This window comes from Halyomorpha halys, unplaced genomic scaffold (genome assembly GCF_000696795.3).
Source record: "Halyomorpha halys isolate HHAL.00 unplaced genomic scaffold, Hhal_1.1 Scaffold154.1, whole genome shotgun sequence".
Taxonomy (NCBI): Eukaryota; Metazoa; Arthropoda; class Insecta; order Hemiptera; family Pentatomidae; genus Halyomorpha; species Halyomorpha halys.
This window is the reverse complement of record NW_027112031.1, coordinates 339,212-352,561: the sequence shown is the minus strand read 5'-3', so window position 1 is coordinate 352,561 and position 13,350 is coordinate 339,212. Positions and strand designations below refer to the sequence as shown.

The 13,350-nt window shown below is 34.3% G+C and overlaps 1 protein-coding gene across 6 annotated transcripts in view; it reads left to right on the top strand.

Moving 5' to 3' along the window:
- The window catches only part of Hipk (Homeodomain interacting protein kinase), a 63,663-nt gene that overhangs the window by 16,108 nt on the left and 34,205 nt on the right, over positions 1 to 13,350 (top strand). For all 6 annotated transcript variants that reach the window (XR_010844081.1, XR_010844082.1, XM_067049945.1 and 3 more), the window contains exons 6-8: positions 1,875 to 2,066; positions 4,678 to 4,956; positions 8,920 to 9,108. Coding sequence is in view for 4 of the 6 variants with exons in the window: in XM_067049945.1 (XP_066906046.1) it covers positions 1,875 to 2,066; positions 4,678 to 4,956; positions 8,920 to 9,108 (660 nt within the window). In the remaining 2 variants the exon portion in view is untranslated. The remainder of the gene's footprint in view (positions 1 to 1,874; positions 2,067 to 4,677; positions 4,957 to 8,919; positions 9,109 to 13,350) is intronic.

Genomic DNA, 13,350 nt, shown 5'->3' with positions numbered 1-13,350 from the left:
TCTTATCTTTTTATTTTTATTCCTATCATTGTATCTTATCATAGTTTCATTTTGTATCTTTTTAGCCCTGATGAAGCCCTGCAAAGTGGGGCGAAACGTTGGAAAATAAATAGTTGTAAACTATTTTTGTTTCACTTTTGACCGCAACCCTGACCATCTTCTTATATATTTGAAATAATAAAGTTTGCTAAGCACTCATGATATTGTAGCTTTCTGACTATTTCTATTGGGCACATAATTACCCGTATTTCATGGTTAATGATTTGTGATCTGAGAATAAAATCTAAGTAGAATAAGCTGTTGTGAAATATAGTCTTGTCTACTAAAATACATTTTCACATGATTCGTTAATGTAGTGATGGAAATTTTATGAATTTGATAATTGTTTCATTTTTACATTAACTTCAAAGTTCCTTCAGCTTTGGGTCAAGTCTGACTAGCTGTTTTAGAGATACAAGTATGCCAACGAAAATACATTATCACATGCATAAGTGAAAGTAGTGGATGGATTTGATAAAATTGATTTTGGACATTTTTTCACTGTTCCCCAATAGTCTAGGTGTATTAAGAAAATATATTAATTGTTTGTTATAGATTGTCACTCTATTTTTTTTTACTGCAGTAATTTGAAGAAAAATAGTAGACACTTAGCTCTGTTTGTAGCTATATGGTAAAAAATAAATTATAAAGGTGCTAAAAAGTGTTTTTTCTTTTAATGTTTAAGAGGCGAAAAGATAAATTTTTTTGAAAAGTATTGTTGCTTTTCATCCTATACTGTCTAAGTATCTATAGTTTTTATTTGATTCTACTATTGTTAGTATTAGACCAAAGTATCATTACCACTAATAATCAGAAGTTTCAAAACATCCCCAAGTAAGTTCGCACAAACAAATAAATCTTTAAAATATCACTCTAGGACCTTTTTGGCTTTTTTCCTTACCATTTTTTTAGAGCTCCTTTTTAAAAACTGTTTTTACAATTTTTAATTTGTTTGACAATTTATAATTATTTTAACCTGAAGTTTCTATTGATGATACGCACAAGAATGTCTCAATGAAGGAAACAATACTCCTAGTTCCTTCTTCAATTGTTATTAAATGTCCAAAAATTATCATTTTTTTACTGTTTTTAATAATTTTTATGAAAATTTGTTTACTGATATCAATAGTTCATAGCTCATTTTTTTAGTCTTTTTACAGGCTGTTTTGGTTTATTATTTTCAAGAAATCAAATGAACCTTTGTTAACGACCAAAAATTTCAATTCCACCATACACTGTTCCTGGCTTTTCTCTAGTACTACTGGGTTTTATTTTTTGAGATTCGACAGTGAAGTTATAGGATACCGTAGAATGATTCTTCGCTCATGACATAATTATTAACCATTTTGTTTTGTTTCAAAATGGTGATTGATTAGATTTTTTATATGCCCCTATATTGGGAATTTCAAAATTAAACCTATTACAAGTAGTACATGCATGCATATACGTGTCAATCTATTATCATAAGTATAATAAACCATTATACAATAATTTAGAATGTTTTTCTAAATACCTATGTCCACTACATAATTAATAAAAATAGTTGTGAATAATATATTATCATTATTAATTAATGCATGCTTAATGAGGTAACAATTATTATAGATTAAAAAATGATCATGTAAAATTCTGATATAATGTAGAAAAGTCTGGAAATTTCTTTAGGCTACTTTGCTAGATACCATGGTTTGTGTTTTCTTGGGTTTCTATTGGGAGTTGGATATATTTTTTTTTTTTAATTTGGCCCCGAAGTTGCAAAACAATATATTGTTACTTTCTATCTGCGTTAGAACTTAAATGTACATTAGTCATTATTTTTTCTGGCTCTTTTTCAGACACCTGAAGAACATGAGGCTGAAAATGGTATTAAATCAAAGGAAGCCCGAAAGTATATTTTTAATTGTTTAGATGACATAGGTCAAGTTAATGTTCCAACTGACCTAGAAGGAGGTGAGCTTCTTGCTGAGAAAGCAGATCGCAGGGAGTTTATAGATCTTTTAAAAAGAATGCTTACTATGGACCAAGTTGTGAGTAATTGTATCTTAAATAACATATCCACCTTTTTATTAAAAAAAAAAAAAAAATGTATCTATTAAATGTTTGTTTTTTAATTGTTTCAAAATATGGTATATACATATTTATATATATTAATAATCAACCGATATTAATATATATTATATATTGTATTAATATCGAAATATATATTTGTTGGGGTTGACTTATGAGTGAGGTTAGTTAGAGGGTAGAAGGTAGAGAGAGTCGATAGTAGGGTAACAGTTCTAGTTGCCGAGGTGAAGTGGACAGACTAGAACTGTTGGAAGAGGAGCTAGCTTACTAGTTGCCGAGATAAAGCGGACGGACTAGAACTGGGGAGAGAGGATAGCTATACTAGTTGCTGAGATCAATCGGACGGACTAGTATAGCCGTTAAGGATAGGTAACAGTTCTAGTTGCCGAGATGAAGTGGACAGACTAGAACTGTTAGAAGAGGAGCTAGCTTACTAGTTGCCGAAATGAAGTGAACGGACCAGTATTACTGTTAACAAAAGGTACCAGTTCTAGTTGCCAAGATAAAGCGGACAGACTAGAACTGGGGAAAGAGGATCAGCTATACTAGTTGCTGAGATGAATCGGACGGACTAGTATAGCCGTTAAGGATAGGTAACAATGTTAGTTACCGAAATGAAGCGGACGGACTAAGATTGTCGGATAGGAGAAGGAGAAGAGGATTGAAGGAGGTAGGCCATCATCATAGGTAACCGTAAATAAAAACACCACTCTTAGAAAATAGGATTGGAAATGAACTGATCTATCTCAAGCAGAGTATATGCCACCCGTGCAATGACTAGGCCTAGGCAAGGCAGTTGATCAAAGATTGAATAGGAGATGTTGAGCCCCTGATTTATAGGTCTAGTCCATGCGGCTGTGACCGTGAAGAGGTCTTAACTTGTCTCTTGAGATAATTTCGTGCGGTATTTTGGTATCATTTATTAATCATTTTATCAATATTGTTAAGTATTATGTACAGAAATTAATAATATATAAAAATAACAATATGGTTTTACAAAAATGAAATAATTTGTAAATTTGAGAGCTTCAGTGAGGCTTGAGGTGCTGCACTCTGGTGGGTTATGGTTGAACCTCTTGCTCCTCACTCCTCTCACTACATATTAATAAAATTAATATATTATATACATATATTTATTAATAACGACCGATATTCCACCCAACATTTGCAGTATTCTTAGCTTAGGTCCAAATTTTTCTAACCCCAATTCTTCATTAAAAATCATCCCAGAACTTATAACTGATCTAGAATATATTCACAATGACCCCCTTATTCACTATTCTAATGACAAGAAAGAGTTATCCCGTACCTTTATTTGTAACATTATTTCCAATCATTTCCTACATCCTCATTCCGATACTTATAATTTTTCTCCTCAATTCTTTAAAGACATTTTTTTCACCCATTTTTTTTTTAAATCTCATCACATCATTATCACTAGAGTAGACAAAGGCAACATGACTTTCTTCATGGATCATCCAGACTACAATGACAAAATGGCTTTACTTTTACCTGACCGATATATATATATATATCATATATATGCACCCACACCCCAGGACCCCACTCCTTCACTACAGACCAAATTCAACCAACACCTCAGGGACCTTTTACATTCCTAACAGATCAACTATTCCACATACACAAATCTTATTTCCTATAATTCTGTTGTCCCACGTTTTTATGGACTTCCTAAAATTCATAAGCCTGATACCCCACTCCTTCCGATCACTTCTAATATCAATTCTCCCTCTGTTAAACTCAGCAAATTCTTACTTCCCTCTTTACAAACCTTCAGTCACAATAATTAATATGATATTCAGACAACACCATATCCACTGACTGGTACACCAAACCAACCTACTCAGGCTGACTTCTAAATTACCACTCCCAGCATCCTTACCATCAAAGAATTGATGTAGCCAAAAACCTTATTCACCGTGGCCTTTCCTTTTCTGATTCCCATTTTCATGAAAAAACACACTGCCTCAAAACTTTCGGAACATTCTCTTTCTTTAAATCATTCCTTCAATTTTGACAAAATGTCTATACTAGGTACAGTTCGTAACCATGACAAAAGGCTCATCTCTGAGTGCTTCTATATCCAATTAGAACCTTCTTCCGCCAATTTAAAAACCGACAAGCACAACTTATCATTAACAAATTCACAAATAGTTAATTTATTAAAAAATAATTTTTAATTTATTTTCTTAATTATGTTATTTTATCTTCTTATTCAATTACCTATATATACATTTTATTTTCCATTAAGATGGATCACTTCATTTGTATCAAATGATAATGTAGGGGTTCTGCCATTAATCTACTTTCACTGTAGAATTCCGCCATTTTCCTACTTTAACTGAAAGGGCTCCACTGCCAATAAAAGGTTGGAAACCACTGGTTTAGACCATAACACATTTTGCATAAGTTTAATTAATACCCCTAATATTTTATTGTGGCTGGGCTCTTTGCCATTAATAATATATATTTTGTACATCTATAGAAATGTATAAATTAAATAATCAATTTTAAGTTGCTCAAATGATTTATATTCTTTTTCAATTTCAGGAGCGTCGTATTACTCCAGGAGAAGCTTTAAATCATCCATTTGTAAATTTAGCTCATTTGGTTGACTACGCACATTGCAACAATGTCAAAGCAAGTGTTCAAATGATGGAGGTATGCCGCAGAAATACTTATTCTAATGGATCATCCTCTCAGCATCAACATGCAACTCAGTCTGCTCCATTAGTTGCAACTCTTACTTTTAATAATAATCTCACAAATCCAGTCCAGAGATTAGTTAGAGAACGAGCTAATCATCATCAACCTACATTTGACAACTTGGTAATTTCATTTATTTATTTCAAATAGTATCTAATATCTTCAGAAAGTGTTTACATCAGGACCTGCTCATGCTATACTGCAGTTGTCCCGAGTGTAATTTTAGGATTATGATAAATGTGTGGAAAAGGGGGGCTGAAAATTGTGAGACACTTTCTGCTCATAACAACATGCATATATATATTTTCCTTAATTTATTAGGTTAATTCCCTGGAGGGGCAATTAGGTTAGTGTGTTAGGTATAAATTATTCATCTATAATAATATAAAAACACAGCAAATTTGGGTGGTCTCATGGCTTATATAATATTATGGCTTATCTGGTGAATGACGTTTTCGCTGCTGCGGTGACGTCTTCTAGTCGCTTTCTCGTCCAGGTTGTGCTGTGGGGGAATGTGGTGAAAACCATGTGATCTTCGCCTGGTGTCAGAAGAGACGTCTTTCCTCTTCAGTGGCTGGAGATGCGAGACGAATAATGAATGTAGGACAAAACGCTTGGCTCGCAGAGAGCAAATCCTGCCGCTCACCCTGAAAAACCCCAAGCGCAACGAAAGAAGGCTCAGTGCAGAATGCGAGATAGTGTAGAGCGACACGCAGGCACACTGTGAACTGTGAAAACAGAGACCTAGCCGTAATGCTTTTGCGAGAAAGTGAGGTGTGAGGATGCATTGGAACGATTGTGAACGAACGGATGCGACGGCGTGGGCGCCTACGTTTAACTTTACTGAGGTTGTCAGGTTTTCGATTGGTCGGACTCGAAGCGGTTGCATCTTCCTGTATGAGGAGCAAGATGTTGGTGGACGAAACGCTATCCGAATGAGTCCCCATAACGAGTTTACCGAGTACCGTCGGCAGGAAGTATAGGTGACCATCCCCGAAGGCCTTGGTGGGAGCACCAGTAACAAGGCGGGGGGTGTAGGTAAATGCCTATGAGCAAGACGATGGGGACGGCAAAAGAAGGATCAGCCAAAATGTGGCGTGACAAATCTCTGCTTACCCGCGAGGGAATTGGATGTCTGGGTAAGTCAGAGGTAATCCGATCAACTACAAGGGCACAGACCCTGAAGTTCGTGGTATCATCGACAAGGGACATAAGCCTGAACGTCGTCGCACCCTTGATGTTGGCGACTTGAGTACCTCCTAAACCCCCGATTCTTCCGTCGAAAGGTTGCAGCTGGCCACAAATTCGCGTCGCGAGTTCGGCAGTAACGAAGGTGTACTGGCTGCCGAAGAGCCAGTGTGGACAGGATGACGTTTGACTCATCCTTCAGGGCCAAACCACGAAATGATTCGATACCCTCTGCCACCTCAGCCAAATACAGACTAATTTCAGAATAACTTCAGACAGAATAATTTCTAGATTCCTATTTTTTTGTTTTTTTATTGAACCAGGTTTCTTGCAGCAGCGTGATATGTACCTTATTTATATCCATATAATTAATTAATTCTTGAAATTTATTATTAATGCTCTGGCAGTTAAATTGGATAATGATTAACTTATTGACGCATTTGATTAGTTTCGGTCATGACAAGATAGAATATAATTGATAAAATAGAAATATATATGTGTTGTAGTTTGAAAGTTTTGGAATATTGAGACTATATTCCTTGTTATGTATTATTGTTTCCCGATATGGTGATATGCTATTTATTATTTGCTTGTTTTCTTGGACACAGGTGTAGAAAGAGTGACCTATTATATTGACTGCTTCCTTTTCATCTGATGAGTTTCGTATTTTCATTATTAATAAATTGTATGTATTTGGATTCTGTTGTGCTTTTGTATGGGTTATTGAAATTAGAACTTTTTGGAATGGGAAGTATTGCATCAGAAATTTCTGACAGAAAGAAGAAATTTTGAAAAAAAAGGGGGTGAATCCCTGGGATAGTCCAAAGAGTTAACAGTTCACGGTCTTTTAGTTGGTATAGCTGTATATTTCCTAAGAGAAAAGTTTGTTGAAGAGTGATTGTGATTAATGTTGTCACTGTATAAATTTTGTGTCTGTGGTAGTTTCGGAAAATCAAGGAGAGAAAACCTATTTGATGTGGTTATAGGCGGTACAAACTTAGTGGCTTCATTTTAATTTACAGGTTGTGTTGCCATTATTTCTTTTATTTTTTCTTGTCGCTTTCTTTCTGGACAAGTCTTATCTGTAGATAAATGTTGTAGTTTACAATGAAAACATTTAATTGTGTTAGCACACTCATTTGTTTCTTGAGTATTTTCCCCATAATTGCTATATTTGTTCCCCCCCCCCCTCCCCCAGCATTTTTCCTTTAAATGTCCATAATTTAAGCATTTTCCATAAAATAAGGGCCTAAAGACATACAGTTTAACTTTAAGTGGCGCTAAGTAAAGGGTTACACTTTCTGGTACGCGCTGTGAGTGGAAAGTTATTTGTACAGAAGGTGTAGCCATTTTTATAACCTCCTCACCTTTAGTCTTTCGATGGAACAAACGACACACACTAATTATTTTTTCTGTACAAACTTAATTTTCAAATATTTCTTTTTCATCGATATTGGTAGGAATACCTTCGATAACTCTATATTTTACTGTGTACTGTTTTAGAATGAAGGCTTTGAGGTTATTTGTTTTAAGAAGGGTATTAGTTATAAATCGATTGGCGTACTCATATGTTCTAAAATTAATTTAAATTTGTTTTGTTTTTCCTCCTAATGGAAATTACTTAGCCCTAGTAGCTTAGTCATTTTCATATCATGAAAAGATTCTGATTTATTTTCGTCATCTTTTTCAACTATTACTACATAAGGGGGTCGAAAATGCTTAATACATTTTGTAGAGTTTTCAAAATGTTTTGAGCTATTCGTTTGTTCATGATTACTTAAAAATGAAATGGGGTTGGGAGGTTTTTTATCTGGAGGGTCTTCCGGACTCATCTTTAGTGCTGAATAAACATGAAAAGTATTTATCAATTAACAAAAGTTGCTATCTAATTAGTTATAGTAGTATAAATGATTAGTAATGAAATATATTGGAAAGGACTGGCCTAGTAATCCTGTGAGCTGTAGAGGTTAGGTGATGGACGTTCGAGTTACACAAGGCACTGACGTTTAACACATCAAATGAACAGCACTCCACGGTCTTACCTCAGTTTCTTTTCTATTTAATGTTATAACAACAATGATTTGCTGACTAAGTGGACACTATCAAGCTTCCTTAGATTTCATCTACTATGTATTTTACTGAAGTTACCATTACAATATTTCTCTGCATATTTACCGTATGTTTGGTGACTCTCTCTTTTTGCCTAAGAGCTCGATATAACCAGAACTAGAAGTCTACAAAGTCAACTCAGCTACTCCTCTTCCCTCCCCTTCATCCTTGTTAGATAATACTAAGGATTATCTTTAGACTCATACAGAATGATCTTAAATAGAATCATTGTTGGGTTTTAATTTGGGTTTATCAGAAGTAAAATCATAAAACTGAGCTGAGAGCTAGTGCTATTTCCTTTATTAACAAGTTTTATGAAAAGTCGATGTGTGGAGCCCCTCGACTTCTGATGCACCAGCACTGCATTGCAACCTTCTCAATGAAACCACTTATACTAAACGACATCTCTCCACACCTTTATGGATTGTAATAACAAGTAATGTAAATATGATTGTGAAAGATACTTGAGAAAACAGACTAGAAAACAAACACTGGTATTTCTTTTACCAAAGGTTACAATCTGTTTTGTTATGGCTTTCTGCAGTTTTAATCTGTCCCTTCATTTTATAGAATTAGTAATTAGTAAGGTATTGGGGCCAGGCAATGTTCATACCAATGCTCAAATTGCTCTTATTAAATAAGTGAGCTTTATTTTCCTGAATAAAGCACTTTCTGCTAAATTTAAAGTTTTTTTTAAAATAGATTTTCTTAGAAAATGCCTATAACCAATTGTTATCATTTGCTTTTTGTATATAATAATATTAAAGAATCTGATTATGACTGTTACAGTATCCTGTATATCAAGGGCGAGGGCAGTATTCTGGAGTTGGTCGTAGTGAAATTTCTCAGCCTCAGATTGTTTCATCTATTCTTTGTCCAACAGGATACCAAAGAATACCTTCCCCTGGAAAGCATGTAGTTGTTGCCCAACAGCCACCACCTCAACTTCAATTACAGCCTCCATTAATATCCCAACAGGTAGTTACTGATTGTATTAATATATTTTAAAAATAATAACATGGTTCTCTTTATTTTATGTTAATTATCAGATAATTATAATGAACTTGGAATTACAGTTAGATTTATTTTTATGTTCTGTTGAAGTTTTTATTAATCATCATCTTCTCAAAGAAGTAGGTCCCAGGGACATTAGCCTTATATTGGAAGCCAAAATTTAAAATGGATTAGTTGGATGGCTTCCTTTTCGTTACTTCATATTTTGGCAAGATGGAGGCAAAATAAGTGTTTAGATTGTTTTCCCTTGCAAAATTCAGAGTGGAAAAGGAGGAGAGAACTTCCATCCACTCCTAATCATTGTAAGGCTTGCCTACAAATCAGTGATAAGATTTTGATATGTTAGAGATTTTTCCACAAGGCACCTTGGCTGGGGATGACAGAGAGGTTTATGATGGTTGATTGTTTGTTTTAAAGATGGCATAAAACCTATTGTTAATCAAAGCTTGATCTTGAAGAGATGATACTGATGGTGATGAAGAGATGAATTTTGGAAACTGACATCTCTATTGGATGTTGAGGCAGTAGACGGCCACTGACAAAGTGAAGTTCATATGGTTTTTGATTTCACAGCAAGTGTCAACTTCGAATGATGTTAAATAATTGCTGCTACCTTTACAATACCTTTTGTTCCTTTCACTTTCCTATATACACTTATATGTATACAATATATGGTAAGTGAAAGTGCTGCAATTGTGGGAAATTTTTTTATGGAAAAACATATTTCAAAGCTCCTTATGTCCAAATAACCATGTTTTGTAACATGGTCTCTGTGTATATATGTAAAGAGTCTAACTCAGAAACAAAAAGTTCTGACTGAAAGTATTTATGTAAGGTTGGAATATAACAGCAACTTTTTCATTAATATTGACTTACCAGAAGTGCCACATTCTATCATCTTGCTATAAATTTATAGGTATATTTACTAGCTATTTCTTAATCCTTTTTTTGTATTGTCATAGATAGGGGGTGGACAAGTTGATCACGAGGCCAATTTCGGTCGATTGTCGATTGCTCGCAAATGTCTGGGGTGGAATTTCGTGTACCTTGGATTTTAAAGCATTTTAGTAAACAAAATTTACTAGCAATAGTTTAATGCATTCTGAGAATTCCTAGAATTCTGACAGCCTGACATTGTGATCTCCGCCCACCGAGCACAATACATTTTGACTTCTTTATTATACTTGTCCCCGTACGAACAATTACGACTTGAATTATCAAAGAACACAGTCAGTTAGCTTAAATATTTGGTTGTGTCATACGGTAGCTTCTTTACTTTTATATTAACAGTATTATTATGAATCAGTATTATGTATCTTCGGTGACAAAGTTAAGTTTCAATTTTTCTTCTGGCTAAAATGCAATTCCTTTTCTTTTTAAACTAAATTAAATTGCTTTTCTTACTTATCTATTTATTTGATAAGTGAGCATTCTCGGCAACAGATCTGTAAACTGTGGTCATTATACTGAGAGAATAATATGGGACATAATTACAAATATATTAGGAATAACAATAATTCTTTTGAAATTAAGATGTCAGTATTGTAAACAGTAATAAATATACTGTAACTTTAACATACTTCTTGTAAATTTAAATATATCTATTTTAGATTTTATGATACTTGTATTGCTGTCCCTAATCGTAGTTTGCAGTATTGTTATTATTTCTCTCAATGTAATAAATATAATTACCGCAGTTCGGGAGTTTTTGAATTTTCTCGGAAAATATTTAATTCAACATAAATTCCTTGAATTGTCATATTTTTTTTCATTATAGTATACTCGTGAACATGAGTAGTAAACCGAAAAAAATCTTAAATTTATCACTTCAATGAAGAATGGGAACTTGATTACTTTTTTACAATAGCGAATGATAAATGCTGTTTAATATTCCCTGGGATGCACCTTATACTGAAACACGGTGTATAAATATAGTATTCATTTCACACCCCTTCTTCCCCCATGGACTACGCTACGATATGTCGATCGCGACACACTTTTAAGATAAAAAGTAGATCTGATATACAGAAAAGTTGGCCACCCTTGTCATAGAGTAATATTTCTATTTTTCTTGGAGGTTTATATTTTTATTTTAAACATATTTACATTTTTTTGTTTGTCTAATTCATTACTCTGCATATCATTTAATGATAGTTTTTGTCTTACCTAATTTTTTGTTCTATATATGTACCAGTTATTTCTCTATTTTTTTTTTTATTGTATTATTTTTATTTTTATTCTACTTGAAGATTTTTATTTTTCGCATATTTATATTGTAATTACAAAGGCTGTCCAGAAAGTAACAAACGTTTTGAAATAAGCAATTCAGAAATTGAAAAACTCAAAGTTTATTATATACATTTGAAAGGTACACTCTTAAGCTTTTTTTCTGCATATCCGCCATTCAAATTGAGACATTTATCATACTGTGGCACAAGTTTTTCAATTCCCTCTCTGTAGAAATCTGCCACCTGCGATTTCAATCACTGGTTTACACTGGCATGCAGTTCGGCGTCAGTATCAAAGCGTTGTATACCGAGCCATTTTTCTTCGCTGGGAAGAGGTGTTAATCGTTTAACACCAAATCCGAGCTGTATGGTGGATATCAAACCCCTCCCATCCAAGAGTGCCCAGGTATGATTGGACGTGCGTTGTGAAAAAACAACACCTTGATGCTAAGTTTTTCCCGACCCTTATTTTATGTGGCGTAACTTTCTTAGTGCTTCACTATACCTTACTGAGTTGATTGTTCCTTCATGTTCCAGAAAATCAACGAGAAGCACTCCCTTGGAGTCCCAAAACACAGTAGCCATGACCTTTCTTGCTGACAGCATTTGCAAACACTTTCATAATTTCTTGGGAGAATGTGTGATGGCCATTCCATCGACTGCTGTTTTGTTTCACAGTTGACATGGACTTCACCCAAGTCTCGTCCCTCGTTATGATACAATCCAGAACTGCATTACCATTTGTGCTGCTGTATTATTGGAGGAAGGTCAGTGCTGCAGCCAATCTCTGTTTCTTATGGTCTTCCACTAGGATTTTCGGAACCCACCGAGCACAAAATTTGTGGTAACCAAGCTTCTCCACCAGAATTTGGTGCACTAAATGCCGTGAAATTTGGGGAAAATGTTTTATCAGTTCTTTAATCATGAAAAGAAGGTTTTCACAAATTGTGTCATTGATTTGCATTGCCAGGTAATTAGTCACAAGGCTAGGCCTACCACTGTGGTCCTCATTGTGAACACTGGTACGGCCATTTTTAAAATCAATGCACCATTGCCTCACTTGGCTTTTACTCATTATCCCCTGCCCGTAAAGATCACATAGCTGATGATAAATTTCAATTGCCTTTTTTTTTTTTTGAGCCTTCAAAAACCGAATCACAGAACGCACTTCACAAGTGGTAGGATTTTCTATTACAGGGCACATTTTGACGATTCATAAAGAGCGTTTTAGTTCATTATATGTAACCTATTCTTGTTTTTTGCAACACATTAAACTCTGGACTAGAAACTTTAGAACACATTAAACTCTCGAATTTCCAATGAAAAGGCTTATATTCAATGAATAAATTCTATTTTAAAAATGCTATTTTGGTGGATTGAGAGAAAAAGGTAGGTAAGGAATTCCAGAAAGAGTTATCAGAAGTAATTAAGATTCCTAAATAAACCAGATCTATGAGAGGGAATATATACATAGGTAGGATGGACTCTTGTATTTCAAGAATTACGAAATACAGGGTGAGTCGGTCAAGAAAATATAGAGATTTTTTAGGTATAAAGGAATTGAAAAGTAAGTTACCAAGTACTGCTGTCAGAAAGCGGGATGAAACTACCTGGACTGAGTATGTCAAGAGATATGACAGCATCTGAGAACCACAAAGCTGAATTTTGAGAAATCATTTATTAGTATCATCTCAAGTTTAACAAACTGTCTACGGTATACCAACAATAATTGAAACAGGGATGGGGAACATTTAGAATCATGGAATCTTATGGAATTGTTATCGATTATTGACCGATTGTTCTAAGATTTTCAAAGGCATAGTTGTTCAAATAATAGTTATTCAAAGGCAACTCCAGAGTTTTTAATCAATATGTAGGAGTGCATAGGTGGTTTATCAAGATAGAGTAATAATAGGATAATAAGGAAAATCATAATTATGAGAGATAGTTGACCGTGGATGATAAATGAGGAGAAGAT